General features: G+C 43.5%; 1 protein-coding gene across 2 annotated transcripts; it reads left to right on the top strand.

Moving 5' to 3' along the window:
• Positions 1 to 1,497: 1,497 nt before the first annotated feature.
• PPIC (peptidylprolyl isomerase C) lies at positions 1,498 to 16,986 on the top strand. Of its 2 annotated transcripts, none has more exons than XM_048503777.1 (6): positions 1,498 to 1,708; positions 7,492 to 7,605; positions 9,586 to 9,679; positions 10,633 to 10,817; positions 13,503 to 13,664; positions 16,793 to 16,986. In XM_048503777.1, exons 1-5 carry the CDS (start codon positions 1,586 to 1,588, stop codon positions 13,635 to 13,637), a joined length of 651 nt encoding a protein of 216 aa, XP_048359734.1. In that variant the 5' UTR covers positions 1,498 to 1,585; the 3' UTR covers positions 13,638 to 13,664; positions 16,793 to 16,986. The 2 variants fall into 2 exon arrangements, with proteins under 2 accessions (XP_048359734.1, XP_048359733.1); XM_048503776.1 differs by having other exon boundaries at positions 16,789 to 16,986.
• The last annotated feature ends 655 nt before the right edge of the window (positions 16,987 to 17,641 follow it).

Here is a 17,641-nt window from a genome sequence, read left to right as displayed (position 1 = left end):
TGTAGCACAAGATGCCAACAAAAACAATAGCAAAGCCCTTTCCCCCACTAATCTATGATGTGCAGACTGGATTATGAAATTGCATTAAAAATGGCTAAGTCTTAAATCTTGATAGTGTGTAAACTAGGGCTGTCATCTCTGGGTTGAGAAATTCTTGGTTATTTTCAGTGGGGGTGGAATGGAGACGGAGAAGGACAGGGTTTGAGGACAGAAAAGACCTAAGCAATCATTTTCTCTAAACAAATCTCTGTCTGGAGATCAGTTGTAATTCCTGGAGGATGGAACCTTAGTGTTGACTCATGCAGACCAGAGCGTGTGAAGAATACAGTGCACTATACACACACACATCAGTTACACTGACAGATTTTTCAAGCTTGCTTAGGAGAAGAACTTTTTCGAAAACTACCCTTTTTAATATGTCCACCCCCCCCCCTCCGAAGTAGACATGTAGAAACTGGCAGTGACTAGATACCCAATAGTATACAGAAACCATTCTGATTAGAAGTGGGCAAAGTTCCTTCAGAACCCAGCAATAGGCTAATGCCTTTTTTGACATGGAACACACATGGAACCACAAGTCAGTGCCATACATAGGGGAGATATGGGACAAAATCTTGCAGTTCCTGGTTGTTGTTAGGCTGCTGGTCTGCGGCTATACAATAAAGAGCAACTGTATACCCTTCTCCCTTGTTTCCTTTTCCCATCACTCAGTTTGATTCCATACAAAAAGAAATGGGACAGCTGGGTCCTCCTTGGTGATTCTTTTAAATGGCAACAGGTGGACACAATGGTATCATTTACATGACTATGGTAGACTGGTCACCAACAAACCCTCTGAGTGTCCCTCTGAGCGGCCACTTTCTCACACCAAAGTCATGCGGCTGTGATTTGTTTCCATATGATTTTTGGTTGGGTTGCAGTGGTGTGAGCCCTACTGGATCAGACCATGGCTCCAGCTACCAGTAGCTCTGATGGGCCAGAAATCCATCAAGTCCTCTGCTAGGCTAGGAAACTGGGCACCGAGGCCTTGTCAGTTCTGAACCCACGAGCAATCAATTGTGTGCAGTTCTCCTGAGTTCTCCAATTATGCGATAGGAAGAAAACATCCTCTCTCTCTCTACTCACATTCTTCCTTCCATGCAAAGGGAACCGTGGCGCCCGGCCGGGGGGGGGCGGGGAGAAAAGCACAGCCAGCCTTGTATGGACCTCGTATGGACTGCAGCCTGCAACTGCCTTTAGCCTAAAACCCCTGGACTGAAGAAGGGCCTCTTCCAGAGCTAGGCCAGGTTTTCTGAGTGCGTCCTAAGATAAGTTGCCCACAGATATGATCACACCTCGATTGACAACGTAGATGACGGTTTACGTGCAACGGCGTCCTCGCCTCGCTTTCTTAAAAGGCAGCTTGAAAATGGCGGCAGGCGTCCGCCCTCAGCCTCTTCACCCGCGCCTTCGAGATCCTTGCGCGTCGCTCCGCCCCCTATCACGGTGTCAAGGGGGGCGGGGAGTGCCGCGCAGGCGTCTAGAGCGGCTGGCGATTTAGTCTCGGTGATGCTGGGCTCAGCCTAGCCGCGGGAGAGGGTCGAGCATGGGCTGTGGCGTCGCCCGTGCAATGGGGCCGTTGGCGCTCGCGTGCGTCTTCTTGTGCCTCTTGGGATGTCTCCCCGAGGCCGACGGCTTCAGGAGGAAAGGACCTACCGTGACGGCCAAGGTGACTATGAACCCGCGGGGAGCAAGACTGGGCTGGGGAGCTCGAAACAGCCCTCCGGATCTGCTGCGAGGGTAAAAGTGGTTTAGGTCCATCCAGCTTGCTGTTGATTGGAGGACAGGTTTTAAGGTTGCCATTTCTCTCTTTCCAGGCAAGATTCCTGTGGTTTTAACGGTTGCACCACTGGAGAAAATTCACCAGCAAAGCTTTCCTCGATCCTTGCGTTTTTAGTCTGGCAAGTTAGTGCTTGTTGGAATTTTGCAGTTCTTAAAAATGCTGGCTGTCGGAAAAATTGGCTGCTTCATGAGGTTGTACCCATCTGATAGCAGCTCTACATGCAGAACTTCTCTTTCTATTTTTTGAGGAGAAATGTTAATTGTGCTTCTTCAGGTCAGGGAGAATCTATATTGTCATCCATTGTGTATTGGGTGGCACATGTCCTGATGTAATCATCTGTGCATCTTATAAAACTTTACACATTCTAGAAGGATATCTGTGTAATTGGTTATAGCAGAATCAAGCAGAAGTGCAATAGCATCTTAATGGCCAACAGATTTTAATCCATTTTTTGGGAAACAGAGCTCACTTCATCAGATAAATTGAGGGTCCACCCCCTTTTCTGTTTCTTGAAGTCTAAAGGATAAATTTAGTTATTTGGATGGACGGTCGGTGGATCTGCTGAAATGAGCTCTATGACTCACAAAAACTTATGCTAGAATTGATGCCCTGCCTCTAAAACTCCTGGAGATACTACCAGTAGCCTGGCACCCCTACCTGTTGAATGATACTGTTCTGGACTTTATATCTGGATTGGAATTCAAGACCTGTTTCTTTATTTTCATGGCAGGCACCACATGCTCCAGATGTTTGCTGAAGAAGCAAAAAAAATCTGGTAGTGATTTGCTTGTAATAATGTTTTCACAGGTTTGAAAGAAAAAGTGGCAGGATTTTATGCATACCTGGTTCCAGACAGACAGGGGGTGAATTCCCACTGGGAAAATAAACTGGGTTCCCCCCAGTTCCATAAACTACAGCACCTTTTCATCCCGGTCTTTGCCTCCCCATTGCAGTGTGCGTCTGTTGAGGAAGTCAAAGTTAATCCCAGGATCAATCACTGTAACTATTTCCATGAACCTCTGACGTTCTTCAGTTCATTGTTCCAACTGGCTGTTGTGTTGGAGTGGGAATGCAGTCCCGCGGCCCCTCCTCTTTGCTTGAGGAAGTTTTTTTTTTTACTTTCCGGCTGTGCAGCTTTGTTGAAACATAGCATGTTTATTTTTTTAACTTTTTGTCTGTGCAACTTTGTTGGTACACACACTCTGCTCTAGCTCTCCTTCTCTTTGCAGGGTCATGCCTACGAAGCAACAACCAGCACAACCCCCCCCCCTTTGCGCGCTCTGTGCCCAGCCCACTATGCTCTGATTGATGCGTGCCTCCTAGGCGGGAAAACTAAACCGGATTGTTTTTCTTCTGCCTCCCCACTGATGTGGAGTCAGCCAAGTTTTTCAAAAAGCTGTACCTTCCTGCAGGTTTTTGAAAAACCTGGGCTGAGAAGGAGAGCACGCACCAGGACCAGGACAGAGTCGAGTTAGGCACGGAAGCAGTGGGAAGTCCTTGCCCAAACTGGGATTTTTAGGGTGAGTATCCTGGGATATTTTGGATGTGGGGATTCGCCCAAGGGATCCCTCCTTCTTGCTATATTGGATGGGAACTGGGGGGTTAGGTGGGTAGCTTTGGACCAAACCCTTTGGCCTTTGTCTAGTCCTTCGAAGGATGCCCAGGGCAACTAGTTCCATTGATTTGGGTTCCCTTTACCCTGCTAATGGCAATGTTGAAGCATCAATGATCAGTATAGAGTTCTCCATTGTACATATTACTTACAGAAATTTTGTTGGAGGCAACCCAGATTATCTTCTGCATTTCCTTTTTCTATGACCATAGGTGTATGTATGTCCTACCATCAAGGACGTAGGTAAGGGGGAGGGGGGTTCTCGGGTTCAACCCCCCCATTGCATGTCCGAAGCTCCGCCCCCATTTGTTTTTTTACATTTTTTGTTTTTTTGTCTTTGGCCTGCAGGGGGCACGTTTTTTTAGGCTAGCAGCACCAAACTTTCAGGGATTGTTTGGGAGAATCTCCTGAGGATACTACCCAGGTTTGGTGAGGTTTGATTCAGGGGGTCCAAAGTTATGGACTCTCAAAGGGGGTGCCCCCATCCTCCATTGTTTCCAATGGGAGCTAATAGGAGATGGGGGCTACACTTTTGAGGAATCCCACAACTTTGAACCCCTGAATTCAAACTTCACCAAACCTGGAGAATATCATCAGGAGGAAACCTCTACTGATACCACCCAGGTTTTGTGAAGTTTGGTCCAGGGGTTCCAAAGCTATGGACTCCCAAAGGGGGGGTTGCCCCCAGCCTCCGTTGTTTCCAATGGGTGCTAATAGGAGATGGATGCTACACCTTTGAGGGGTCCACTTAACTTTGGACCCCTGAACCAAGCTTCACCAAAGTTCCTCCTGGAGTGAAGTATCGATAGGAGAATTTCCTAAGTAAAGATACTCTGAAAGTTTGGTCCTGCTAAGCTTAACGAATTTGCACCCCTGACAGCAGACACCCTCATTTCCCCAGATTCCTCCTTATAAATCCACCTCCTTCCAGCATGGATTTAAAGGGAGTAATCTGAGTTCTCAGTTTAGAACAGGGGTAGGAACCTCTTGTCTCAGATGTTCAGGAACTACAATTCCTATCAGCCTCTGTCAGCATGGCCAATTGGCCATGCTGGTAAAGAGCTGATGGAAGTATGTATTCTCGAGCTTTGAGAGCCGCAGGTTCCCTACCCTGATTTAAAAAAAAAAGAAGAAGGAATTTGGATTTATATCCCCCTTTCTCTCCTGTAGGAGACTCGAAAGGCTTTTTTACAATCCTTGCCCTTGCTCCCTCACAACAAACACCCTGTGAGGTGGGTGTGGGGCTGAGAGAGCCTCCAAAAACTGTGATTGGGGCTTAAGGTCACCCAGCTGTGTAGGAGTGCACAGGCTAATCTGAATTCCCCAGATAAGCCTCCACAGCTCAAGCGGCAGGGCGGGGAATCAAACCTGGTTCCTCCAGATTAGAATGAACCTGCTCTTAACCACTACGCTACGTTGAAAGTGATGCTGTTTCAGGGTGGGGGATAATCCACCCCCAAACAGCATCACTTTCAATGAACAGACTAACTCAGGGACCCTGGATTCTTCCTTTAAGGTGGATTTAAAAGGAGAATTTGGGCTCTCTAGTTTAAACACCATTGAAAGGAATGCTGTTTGGGGGTGGATTCCATCATCACAGTGGCCGCCCATGCGGGGGGAGGGGGGCCAAAACTCAGATCTCTCACTGGGCTCCATTTTCCCTAGCTATGCCTCTGCCCAGAGGGTTGGACAGAAAGAACTGCCGGCTGGGAGCTCAGCTGGTGGAGGGAGGGCAGGGCAGGGGAGTCTGCCATCCCCGGCCTCGGAGAGCTGCTTTTATAAAGCTGAAGGCCGAGTGAGGCTTTAAGGAAGCCGAGGGCCATGCCCACAAGGGGGGGGCCGAGGTGAGGGTGTAAGCCTCTGCCCCTGAACCCCCCCCCCCATAAAAATCTATACCTATGTCCCTGCCTACCATGTATGTCCTACTCTTACTGTATAACTGGATTCTGCAGGAAATTCAGAGCTGGTGCTGCTTCATATTCTTTTTGCCCCTTTTCTGCAATGAATGCTATTTGAACATATTTTCCCTCCCACACAACTGATAGCAAATTATATGAAGAAAGACAGGCCAGTACATAGTGCCATGACATCATTGCATATACTTGACATTATGAGACGAAGGAGAGAGATATGGAGCAGGAACAAGTCCATTACTTTTTTAATGTCAAGTTACACCATTATTTAGTACCAACACACTAATTTGTTCCTGTAAAGACCGGATTCTTATTACATCCTCCACATGTGCAGATCCTCTGTGGATATTTATTATAGGCAAGTGGAATATATGTTGGATTTCATGTAGTTACCTGTGTTTGTCTGTTTATCAGCAAAAGATAGCAAATGTCAGATATCTTCTCTCTGATGATCTATAGACCTTGGAAGTTTCTCTGATTCTATTATATCAGTAGCAGTTGCAATTAACTCTCTACCTGTTCAATCATATTGTGAAAAATGTTTGACCTGTTGAATTACATATACACTTGACCTGTTGAATTACTTCATAGAATGGATAAGACACAGTATTGTAACAAGTGTGACCTTGAAAATTTGAACAGATGCATTACATGTATATGTGTTCAAACTTTGTATAACAGGTGTGGTGATTAACACTTGACCTGCTGGATTGTTGCCCAAAAACTTTGTAGGACAAATACTAAGTTGTTTATTTTGTATGAGTAAGGTTATCTTGATACAAAAAAAATAGACAAATTCAAATTGGCTTATTTCTTTATTGGTTATATTTTTGGTACATTTTGGTTATATTTTTGGTACATATAACTTTCAGGTGAGTTTGACAATAAAACTACCAGCATGTGGATATTACGTTAAATTCTATAGCATTGAAAACACTAAACTTGGAAGAGACCCCAAGGGCCATCAAGTCCAGCCTCCTGCAATGCAGGAACACACAATCAAAGCACTCCTGACAGATGGCCATCCAGCCTCTCCTTAAAAACCTCCAAAGGAGGAGACTCCACCACACTTTGAGGTAAAGCATTCCACTGTTGAACAGCCCTTACTGTCAGGAAGTTTTTCCTGATGTTTAGGTGGAATCCCTTTTCCTTCACCTTGAACCCATTACTCCTGGTCCTAGTCTCTGGAGTAGCAGAATTCAAGCTTGCTCCCTCACCAACATGACATCCCTTCAAATATCTAAACATGGCTATCATGTCACCTCTTAATCTTCTCTTCACCAAACTAAACATACACAGCTCCCTAAGTCTTTCTTTGTAGGGCATGGATTCTAGACCTTTTACCATTTTGGTTGCCATCCTCTGCACCCGTTCCAGCTTGTCAATATTCTTGAATTGAGTCCAGAACTATACACAATATTCCAGGTGAGGTCTAACCAATGCACAATAGAGAGGTACAATTACATCTCCCAATCTTGATACAATACTCCTATTGATTCAGCCCAAAACTGCATTGGCTTTCTTGACCGCCACAGCACACTGTTGATTTATGTTCTATTTGTGGTCTACTAAGACTCCCAGATCCCTTTCACATATAGGGTTGTCAAGCCAGGTGTCACCCATCCTATATCTGTATTATCATCAAACCCACTTATAGCACATTGGTTATTACAAAACTATGTAAATCCTTGACATCTCAGTTCTATTTGACATATCCACTCAGAAGACAAAGGCTCTGAGGGAGTTATAAAACCCACAGAAATTATTTGTCGGATTATATTCTAGTTTACTAGGATCTTGAAAATTGGGAATGAAACCTCATGATGTAATGTAAATCCCTTGTATGGTTGCCAACTCCAGCTTGTAAAATTCCTGGAGAGGGCTGACTTTGAAGAGTAGTTTAATGCTGATGTGATATCACAGGCATAATTTACTCTCTGCAGCTGTCATTTCCTCCAGAGAAACTGAACTCTGGAGTATGGGGATCACTTTAATTCTAGGAGAGCCAAAGGCCCCACCTTGAGGTTAATAATTCAAATTCCTTGAATATCACAGTCTTTAAAAGTACATTTCTTGAAAAGCTTAAATATGTGTATTGATGATGTTTTAATCTTTCATGTTGTTCTATTGTATTTACATTTTAGGTATTCTTTGATATACAGATTGGTGGCAGAGATGTTGGAAGAATTGTAATTGGATTGTTTGGGAAAGTTGTACCAAAGACAGTAGAAAACTTTGTTAAACTTGCAACTGGAGAAGTAAGTTGTTTTTTAAATATTTGAGAGAAATGATGAAAGTCAAAAACACCAATGTAATTTATTTGTATTAAATAATTTTGTTTTGAAACTGAAAACTGCACTAGTGTTTTTTTTTCAGTCTGTTGTGCTTCTCAAGAGAGATATTTTGTCTCTTTTTCTCTCTCTTTTTCCTTCAGTATGCATGGTCAAAATCGAGTCTGACTTATACAGCTATGCAGTTGTATGGCAAACTTATTTATTTATTTATTTATTTTATTTTATTTTTAGATCGCCCTCCCCAGTAGGCTCAGGGCGGTGTACATCATAATTAAAACATACAATAAAATATAAAACAGCAGTTCCATCTGTAATGTAATAAGATATTCCTTGAAATAATGTCAAGAAGCAGTAAAACACCAACTTTCCCCACTGATCCAGGTAGAATGCCATATATGTTAGTTTAATTAAGAATGTGTTCAGACTTCAAAATGCTGTTATGTTCGATTTTGGCAGGCCTCTTTAGGGAAGGAGCTCATATAGCTGAACTGCAGCTGACAAAAACTTGCTCTGTGCTCATAATTATTTCATTTCTTTGACATTCCCCCTTGTGCCTGGCACATGACCTCCAACTACCATAGTTATAAATGCACAGCTAGGTCAGATACACAGCAGACAGCCAGTTCTGCCAGAGTCAGGCTTAATGTGTACATCTGGATAAAAGCAGTCCATACAGCAGTCCTTCTGTAGGGGTTTACATTGCTGATATTTTGCTGCTCTTGTTAAAATGGGTGGATCTGTGTGATTAACTACATACATATGAAATGGTGCTACATTTCAGTTTAACAAGTCTTAGGATTCCACCTTGAATGTCTGTGGGTGCAAAGGCTATATGTATGACTTTTGCTGATTCCCTCCGTATTTAATGAAAATGGTGCCTAAAGCAAGCTCTCAAATGGCCCCACCCCCCCCAGCTGCTTCCCCAGCTGTTTCAAACTCCCCCCTGTGAAAACCTCCCTTATTGCAGTACAGTATGTTTAAAATTCACCTTTGGGAAGTCGGGCCAGCAATAGCGGACTGCTTCTTTGCCCGACTTGCCCACTTTTCTCTTCCCTTTCCCCAGGGTGGAGCAGGGAAGAAGCAGGGGAATGGGGAGAAGAGCAGGCAAGTCAAGTGAAGAGCAAAAGGAAGAAGCTGCCACAACTCCCCAAAGGCCCATTTTAAAGGTATCATACCCCAAGGGGGTTTTTTGGCCGGGAAAAGCACTGGCCCAGTGGTGCCTTTAAAGTTGCAGTGATCTGAGACCTTTGGCACTCAGATGTTTATGGACTACATTTCCCATCAGCTCCCTACCAATTGGCCATGCTGGCAGGGGGCTGATGGGGTTGAATCCCACTCTTTTATCTGGAGTGCCAAAGGTGCTCACTCCCTGCAACTTTAAGTGGTTGCTCTGGGTCATATTAATTTCTTTGGCCCCCCGTAGGATTAAGCTACTGCCTCTCCCCTGTTTTTGAAAGTCCCTTGTCTTCCTGGACCATAATTCAGGGGATATTTTTTGGTTCCTGGGGGAAGGGGCAGTTGGTAAAAATTGCTCTCGTTGTATCCAGAAAAGTTCTAGGTGGGATCCAAGCCACTGTTATTTGATTATAGGAACAGTGTTTAGGTATTACTTACCCTTTTATATAACTTAGTTGGTGAACTGTCCATGTATCTACCTGCTTATTATATAATCTCAAGGCTGTTTATCTTGTCTCTCTATTAATTGTTGTTGCACTGTGACAAATGGGGCTTGGTATTGTCCAAAGTAATTTTATTTTCCCTGAGAGCAGGGAAGAGGGGGAGAGAGGCAGGCAAGCTGCATTCTTATACATGCTTACCTTGAAAAATGGGGTTGTCAGCATTTTTGCTCTTTGAAACATTTAATATTTTATTTAACTTTTCTTTATTACTTTGTATAATGCCTGGCAAAACTGCCACTGTATCATTCTTAATTTTGTCTTTTAGAAAGGTTTTGGGTATAAAGGAAGCAAATTTCATCGTGTTATTAAAGATTTCATGATTCAAGGAGGTGACTTCACAGCAGGAGATGGCACTGGAGGTGACAATTAGTCTATTATGAATTTTTAAATTGTGGACTGTTGTAGCTGAAATCATTTCTAAAGGACAAAAACTTTACAGCAATGCCAATATCTGAAATGTACAGTCATTAGAGTTTCTTCTTACAGATTGAAATCAGAACAAATGCGTCTTTGGCTAAACTGAGCCACCAATAGGTGATTAGCATTCCTAACATGATTCGTAATCCTTATCATCTAGCATCACTGAATTTCTCAACTAGTGTTATAATTATGACATTAAGAATAAATAATTCCCTATGTACTTCTTATGTTTCAAAATGCAAGTTAAAATTTTGAAAATCTTCTAAGTGCTTAGTGTAAAAATTTGACTGTTCTGGGATTGCAGAACAGAAAGATTTTCAGTTACAGGGTTAGTAACTTAGGAAACTTAAAAGGAACAAATCTCCCTTTCTTTCTCAAGTCCTATTTTTGTCTGAACCAACACAGCCCAATTTTATGCATTTAAAAAAAACCTTGGAAGTAAGTCTTCATTGTTTTAAATACTGTCCGTATGACCTGGGGGAAGCGGTGGGGGTGGGGAGTTTCTCCCTACTCATTCAGTGCCTACATTCAATTGAGGGGAGTCCTTCCCTAATCCATTTAATTCAGTGGCGTTAAACAGGATCTTAAAAAAATACTGAGAGGCAGAAGCATAGTCATATGAATACAAATGTAATTTGAGTTCTGCATGTACAATTAAATCCAGCACTCAGAGAAGCTGGATGTGTTACAGAACCTGTAGAGCATGCTACTAACTGTTCTGTTGCCAGCCATGTTTTGAATGCATGGGAAGACCTGAATTTATCTTTGTCCTTTTCTGTTCAGTGTTGCGGGAGGCCAGGTATGAGATACCTACTACAGTGTACTCACATTTTAATTTGTTCTAGGGTGGTAGTCTGTTGATTTTTTATAACCCTCTTATGTTGCTTCCCAGGAGTGAGCATCTATGGAGACCGGTTTCCTGATGAAAACTTTAAACTCAAGCACTATGGTATTGGATGGGTCAGCATGGCTAACTCTGGGCCAGATACTAATGGTTCACAGTTCTTCATTGCCGTGACAAAGCCTGGATGGTTAGATGGAAAACATGTAGTATTTGGAAAAGTCATAGATGGAATGGTAATTTTTTTCCCACAGCAACAGTTTTTATTATTATTTGGGTCCCGTAATTTGGCTCTACTAGTGTTGGTCTCAAAAACATACCTAGAAGTTTAATTTGCTGCATTTCTGGTGTATGATTATGTGAAGAATAGCCATTTAACAATGGTGGAAAGTTGTGTTTACCTAACCCAGTGGTGGCAAACCTATGGCACGGGTGCCAGAAATGGCACTCAGAGCTCTAATGGGCACTTGCGTCTTAGAGTTCCAGAAAGCTCATGTGGTAGTGAGGGGGTGGAAAAATCACCCCCCCCCCCACATACACATCTAGGCTGGCCTGGGCACAATCCTTTACCTGAGAGTAAGCTCAGTTGCTGGCAATGGGGCTTGCTTCTGAGTAAACCCTCCTAGGGTCGTGATTCACCCATTCGAAGCGTTGCATGGTTGCTTCACCAAGCTTACTTCTGAGTAACGCGCATCTCGGAGCCAACCGTTTTTTCTAAACTAAAACCTCAGTATTCAGGTTAAATTGCTGTATTGGCACTTTGCGATAAATAAGTGGGTTTTGGGCTGCAATTTGGGCACTCGGTCTCAAAAAGGTCCACCATCACTGACCTAACCTATTCTATCTCTCCCCCTCCCCCCCCCCCCACAAAAGACCTACTACAGAAATATACTTCTGATCAGCTCAGTAGGCTGGTTTCTTCTATTTGTCTTTAGGAGACTTGTAGATAGTTTGTACCTTTTCCACTCAAGATCTAAGTGCGGTCAGTCGTGGTGCAACGGAAGTGGAAGTACCATGTTTCCACAGGTGAAAATAATCCCAAATGTCTATGAGCATCAAAGAATCAATTTTAAGCGCAGCCTTCGTCAAAACCATCACTTCGTGCACTATTAAACATGGTAGTTGTGATGTAAACCGCCCTGAGCCCTTTGGGGGAGGGCGGTATAAAAGTGGAACAAATAAATAAATAAATAAATAAATAAATAGTTTGATAAAAGAACATATATATTGCATCAAACGACTATCAGCAAAACTTGCCCCCCCCCTCCCACCATAGAACTCTTACTTTCCTTTTTCTAGTGGCCGCTATTTTGTATTGTGCTGCTGCTGCCAGTTGCAGAATGTTCCCAGGAGTTTCTGCTGCTTGCAACTCATCCGTTTCACTATAGTTCATGAATAAAATTTATTTTTCCTGGTGATCCCATGCACATGCCATTTTTCCCTTTTTTTGATTTTGTTTTGAGAGGCGTCTTCATAACTAAGAATCAACACCATGTAAGAATTGCAGCTGTTGAGAGGGCATTAAGCAGCAATGGGTAGACCTACCCATTACTTTCAATTGTGGATAGACCACAAAATGGCTAGAAAAAGGAAAGAGCTCTAAGTTGGGGGTGGGGGGAGGAGGTGGGAAATTGGAAAAATGAAATGTAACTTTGTGTTCCTCTCTCTGGCCTAAGCATCAATCTCCTACAAAGTGGTAAGGGTTTTTACTTTTTTCATTCAAATGGAAAGGCAGGGCGGGAGAATAAGGCAGGCAGTAGGACCCTGCAAAGCATTCTATTACAAATAAGGTCCTGGAAGAAGTGGTGGATAAATTTACATTTGTACATAGATCTTTTGGGTATAGTAGATGCTGCCATAATGCACTATTCCTAATCTCAGATATGGATAATGTTAATATTTTTGTTGTGTCCTCAAGCTGACTGTGGCAGTAAGTGATGCTGTGTCCCAAAATAGACATGTCCCTGTACAGATGTTTTAATTATCTATGAGATTTGTGCTAGGTGCAGCTGGTAGTGTCTTAAACTATTTTCAGATGGGTCTAATTCCTGGGCACATGTATTGTTTTAGTTCTTCAGGACTCTATTTTGTGTTTAAGTGCTTCAGGACATATTTCAGGCTCTTTCAGTATGCCTAGATCAGGGGTGGCCAACTATGGCGCTCCAGATGTTCATGGACTACAATTTTCGTCAGCCCCTGCCAGCATGGCCAATTTGGGCAGGCAGGCAGGGGCTGATGGGAATTGTAGTCCATGAACATCTGGAGCGCCACAAGTTGGCCACTACTGGCCTAGAAGATGGACTGATTTGTGATGAACAGTCCATCAGGCATTTTTTTTATTTCTTCAAATTCAGGCTAACAGTGAATAAAAAGGGTTCACAGAATGGATCTGTCCTCCCCTCTGCACTGTATTGAGAGTCAAGAGACCCTTGGGAACAGGATGGGAAGCTGTCTTGGAGGATACTACAAGAGGGGAGAGTTGTTAGAAAGCATTGGCCTCAACAAACACAGTATTGCTTGTGCTGTTCCTGTTTACACAAGAGCTCATATAACAGTGCAAGGATGTCATTTTGCCATTTTCTTTTCAAGCTGCAGAAGGTCCCTCTGTAACCTGAGGATCCTTGACACTCCAAAACAAAATTTGAGGGACAAAAAGCAACAATTTGTAGAAGGAAGTTCACTCTGTTACTTCCTTTTATTTTCAGTTCACAGGATCCAACATGTGCATTTTTACCTAGTCACTTCCTGTGCCAAGGATCTTTTTGTAGAGTTTGAATTCAGTGATATATAGAGGCAGATTGTCTGTATCCTTAGGGATCAGAGACATGTATATCAGCTTTAAAAAGTACCTTCTCCTTTGCTTGTTTGAGATAAGATATATAATCTTGCTGTATTAAAAACATGTCTTCCTGGATTTTCAGGTTGTGGTACATGCCATAGAACTCCAGCAAACTGATGAACATGACCGCCCTCTCCAAGACTGTATGATTGTAAACAGTGGGAAAATAGATGTGAAAGAACCGTTTGTGGTTGAAGTAGATGAATGGACAAGTTGACAGTGTGTGCAAAAGAACTAAACTTTGGTAAGCACAGTGGGGAAAATATTTTTCAAACAAAAAATGGGTAATCTTACAGGTAGCATTGAAATGTCTGGGTGATAAATCAAGGTATGCTAAGACTACGTTGCCATCAAACACAGGTGGTGAAAATGTGAAACATGGGGTCAAGATGAATGAGACTGGTATCTTACTTGATAAGTAGTACCGATTTAACAGATGGGCTGCCTGACACCCACATAGTGTCACTGAGTTGTCAGAATGAAGCCTTAGAACAAGTCTTCTATTTGGAATATTGAAATGATTAATTGTAGCTTATTTGAATACTTTAATGGAAGCTATCTACTAATACCTCAAAACAGAACTGGCTCAGGTTGAAGTAGCCTTAATTTTTCTTTCCCCAAGAGCTTCTTCCCTGAGTAAGACTAAGGGGGCTGCAGAAGAAATGCCTTTCCCTGCTGGATCAGACCAGTAGTCTATTTAGTATAGTGCCATTTTCACATAGTGGCTGACTGGTCCCAAGGAGAATCAACAAATGGCATAAAGGACTACCTTTGATCTTCTTTCCTAATATTGGTATTCAGAGGTTTACTGCTTCTGAATGTGAAAGGTCTCTTTAATTGTCGTGGTAGTAGCCATTAATGAATCTATCCTCTAAGAATCTGTCTAATCCACTTAAAATCATAATCCTTCAAAACACCCACTGGCATTAATTCCACAATTTAATTACTGGTAAAAAAGTACTTCTTTTTGTTCATCCTGAGTCTATTGCCCATCAGCTTCATTAGCTGTCATAGGCCATTTCCGCACGGCCCATTTATGCCAGCCTGAAACGACCAAAGCCCCAGGCGCCGATTACAGGCGCCCGCTGCTGCAGCAGCAGCGGCGACTTCAGTATCGCTTCCCTCCCCAGAGGCTGACCTCAGGCGCCCTGGCCTAACCCTTTAAAGGGGTGTTGTTGGGAGGAATGCTCTTGGCCTTGATGCGAACGGCATGCGAGCGGCATTCCCCTCCTCCTCCGCCGCGGTGTCCTCGCAGATTTGCGCCTGCGGGGCGTGTAGCCCGCCCACACTGTCCTCCGACCTCCAGGGGTGGGAGGCAGCGTGGTAATGGCACTTCCCGCAGGCATTGTGCAACAAAATGGAAGAAGAGGCTGGGCTCTTCCGTCTTGAGCGCGCCTGCCGTCTACCCGACCTCCGCTTCTCCCGTTCGCATGCTTGCATCGCGAGCAGACTCTGCCGCGCCGCCCGCGCACTCTTGGCGTGAGTACTAAACAAAGCGACCATAGAGTTCTAGTATTATGTGAGAAGTATAAAGAGTTCTATGTTGCCACTTTTCACCACTCCATGCATAACTTTATAAACCTCCATTATGTTTTTACTTAAAGTCTAACCCATATGAATGGTACAGGCAGGGCCAGTATGCTGGAGACAGTGTTGTGCTGCCTCCAACAAGCTTCCTTGGTGGTGTAGGGAGGAAAGAAACTCAAAAGCCCTCCCTGCCACCAGGGATGGGTCCCTCTGCATTTACACCCCCCAATGGGTCCCTCTGCATTTACACCACCCAAAAGGGGCTGCAGGCCAACTAGCACCAAACCCAGGGTGCAAACCTACTAACATTGCCTCCATCCCCAGAAATGCTTCCACTACACTGATGTGACTGGGGGCGGCATGGGAGTACCAACATGAAGCTGGGCACTGCCGCTGGGCTTCGCAGGGCGCTGCAATGACTGAGTGCCAGTGGATTTGCCCCTTCATCGGGATAAGCGCCCTGGGGAGGCCAGTTCTGAAGGTGTAGGCCTGATTCCCCCTTCCGGATTGGGCTTTTCTAAACTGAGAAACTCCAGACCCTTTTTATTGTTGTAGGCCAGGTGCCCCAATCTCTTAATCATGTGGGTTGCCTGCCCACTTCTTCATGTTTCCAGCTCTGCAACACATATGTAGGGACACAACATCCCAAACTGTATACAGCAGGGGCCCCCCACCTTTTTGAGCTTTGGAATTCTGACAGAAGGTGGTGGGCATAACCACTAAATGACTGCTGCAGGAGGTAGAGCCAGTCACAGAATATCAGGGTAGGAGGTTACACACAACACTGATAGTAGCTCTTCAACATTTCTGGCAGCTCTGATTAACAGGATACCTTGTAAATTTAACCTATTGTTTAAAATGTATTCTTGCGTGCATATACGGTCAGCATATATTTTAAGCTAATTATGAAATCCTCTGGCAGTTTTTGTCTTCATTTTGAAGCCATCTAATATATTTACGCAAAGAGGAAAGAAAACAATGCCTTTTCTCCTGCCTATCCCTTTTACATAGCCAAACAATTTTAAATTTGTGTTATAACTGGTAATAACAGTTGGTGCTGAAGGGCTGGTGGCAGCCTTTTATATATGTATACAATAAGAGATTTTGGTCAGATTTTGAAAGGAACATAAACCATTTTTGAAAAGTACCAACATTTGATGCAACTTCCGCCTGACTTGTAAAAATACATTCCAAGCTGAGATCTGGTAACTTCAGTAGACGTTCCAGTTAGAGTGATCCCTAAGAGTTTAATGCATCTAACAACCCTAGAGCTATTTATTATGCATCATTCCTGATTCATAATTCCTGATCCATAATCATTCCAAAACCAAATGTTCCTATTCACTCCAGAGGAGAATTCTCTACCACAGATCTTGCAGCAAACACTACTATCTGTAAACTACTCGGTCAACTGTCTGTTTTCAACTGTCTGCTTCCTAGAATAAAGCTGATCGTCACAGCCATGTTGTTGCCCATGCACCTCTTGTGTTGCTGCTGCTTCAACATGATCCTAGAAGGATTCTAACGAAGTATCTCTGCAAACCAAGAAGCAGTAGTAGAGGAGGGTAACCACATGTAAGCTACTCCTGTTGCCTCCTCCTACATCACTGCCACATTGCCAGTTCACAGCACCTCCTTTGGGAATTGAGTCAGTCTTATCTTTAAAGGCACATATCGTACAGCTTTCCTAGTTGCAAGTTTCTTAAGGTGGAAAAGGAAGAACAGCAGTCTCTGTTTGCAGATTACCACACAGCATTTGCTCTTTCCCCAAAATAAAGAACGTTTGGTTTATTTCCAGTTAACTTGTATATGGATATTGTTCATGAACTTCTTTTTTCCAGACAGATTATCTACATAAATGAGGAATCTTTCCTATACAGTAGAAGAGAAATGAGTTTCAACTTGTTGAAATACAACTTATGCAAAAGGTGAACGTGCAATTGCTACAGCTATATTACGTTGTCATTTAAGAAAAAACTTTCGTTCATTGTACCGAATTTATAGATTATGTATACATTAAATTTCTACTATTGTAAAAAGGTAGTTTGGTCTTCTAAAAATGTTTGGTTTTCTAAATATTTAATGCATAAATATCCCAATATGACCTCAATCAATCAACTAAACATCCTTCTGAATCTGTAAACTTATAGTTTACTGACATGGTACTAAGTGTACAATTTTGAGAGATGTTCTAGATTATTACAAGCTGTATATCTTCTCAGAACAGAGCAGCCTTGAGGGCATGTGTGGTATTGATGAGTTGCTTATATTTGCCAGCATAGTAGTATTCAGGGTTGACACTATTGACCCTGCACTCACCGCGTGAGACCAGAAGCCCCTCTGAAGATGCACCACAGGTTGCTGCAGGGCACGGCCTCAATGAAGTTGTCTTGGGAGTAAGCTAACTTGAAGAAGTCCTGTCGGGCCTCAGAAGCATGTTCAGCAGCAAAAGCCAACCAACTAGAGGCAGCCATGGTGCTGGGATCCAAGGGAGCTCAGGTAAAGGAGCAGGGAGAGTGGGCAGCCCCAGCCTTAGAAGAGATTGGGCGGGGAAGCCAGCCCTTTTAAAAGATCCAGGGAGAAGGGCCAGTAAGCTCACCATAAAGATCCAGTTGGCCCAGGGACCTGTCACTCCCCAAGTTTGAATTGGATAGGGAGGTTTGGCTGAGCCCAGGGTTGCCCTTGAAGCAGCCA

This window comes from Sphaerodactylus townsendi, linkage group LG07, assembly GCF_021028975.2.
Source record: "Sphaerodactylus townsendi isolate TG3544 linkage group LG07, MPM_Stown_v2.3, whole genome shotgun sequence".
In the NCBI taxonomy this organism is placed as follows: domain Eukaryota; kingdom Metazoa; phylum Chordata; class Lepidosauria; order Squamata; family Sphaerodactylidae; genus Sphaerodactylus; species Sphaerodactylus townsendi.
This window is presented reverse-complemented; position numbering and strand designations above follow the sequence as displayed.

What these genes read in the sequence shown, in the direction of transcription:
- PPIC (XM_048503777.1), top strand. Translation starts at nt 1,586, where the DNA reads ATGGGCTGTGGCGTCGCCCGTGCAATGGGGCCGTTGGCGCTCGCGTGC. An exon ending in TTAAACTTGCAACTGGAGAA is followed by an intron (nt 7,606 to 9,585) that starts GTAAGTTGTTTT and finishes TTTGTCTTTTAG; the next exon opens with AAAGGTTTTGGGTATAAAGG. An exon ending in GAAAAGTCATAGATGGAATG is followed by an intron (nt 10,818 to 13,502) that starts GTAATTTTTTTC and finishes CTGGATTTTCAG; the next exon opens with GTTGTGGTACATGCCATAGA.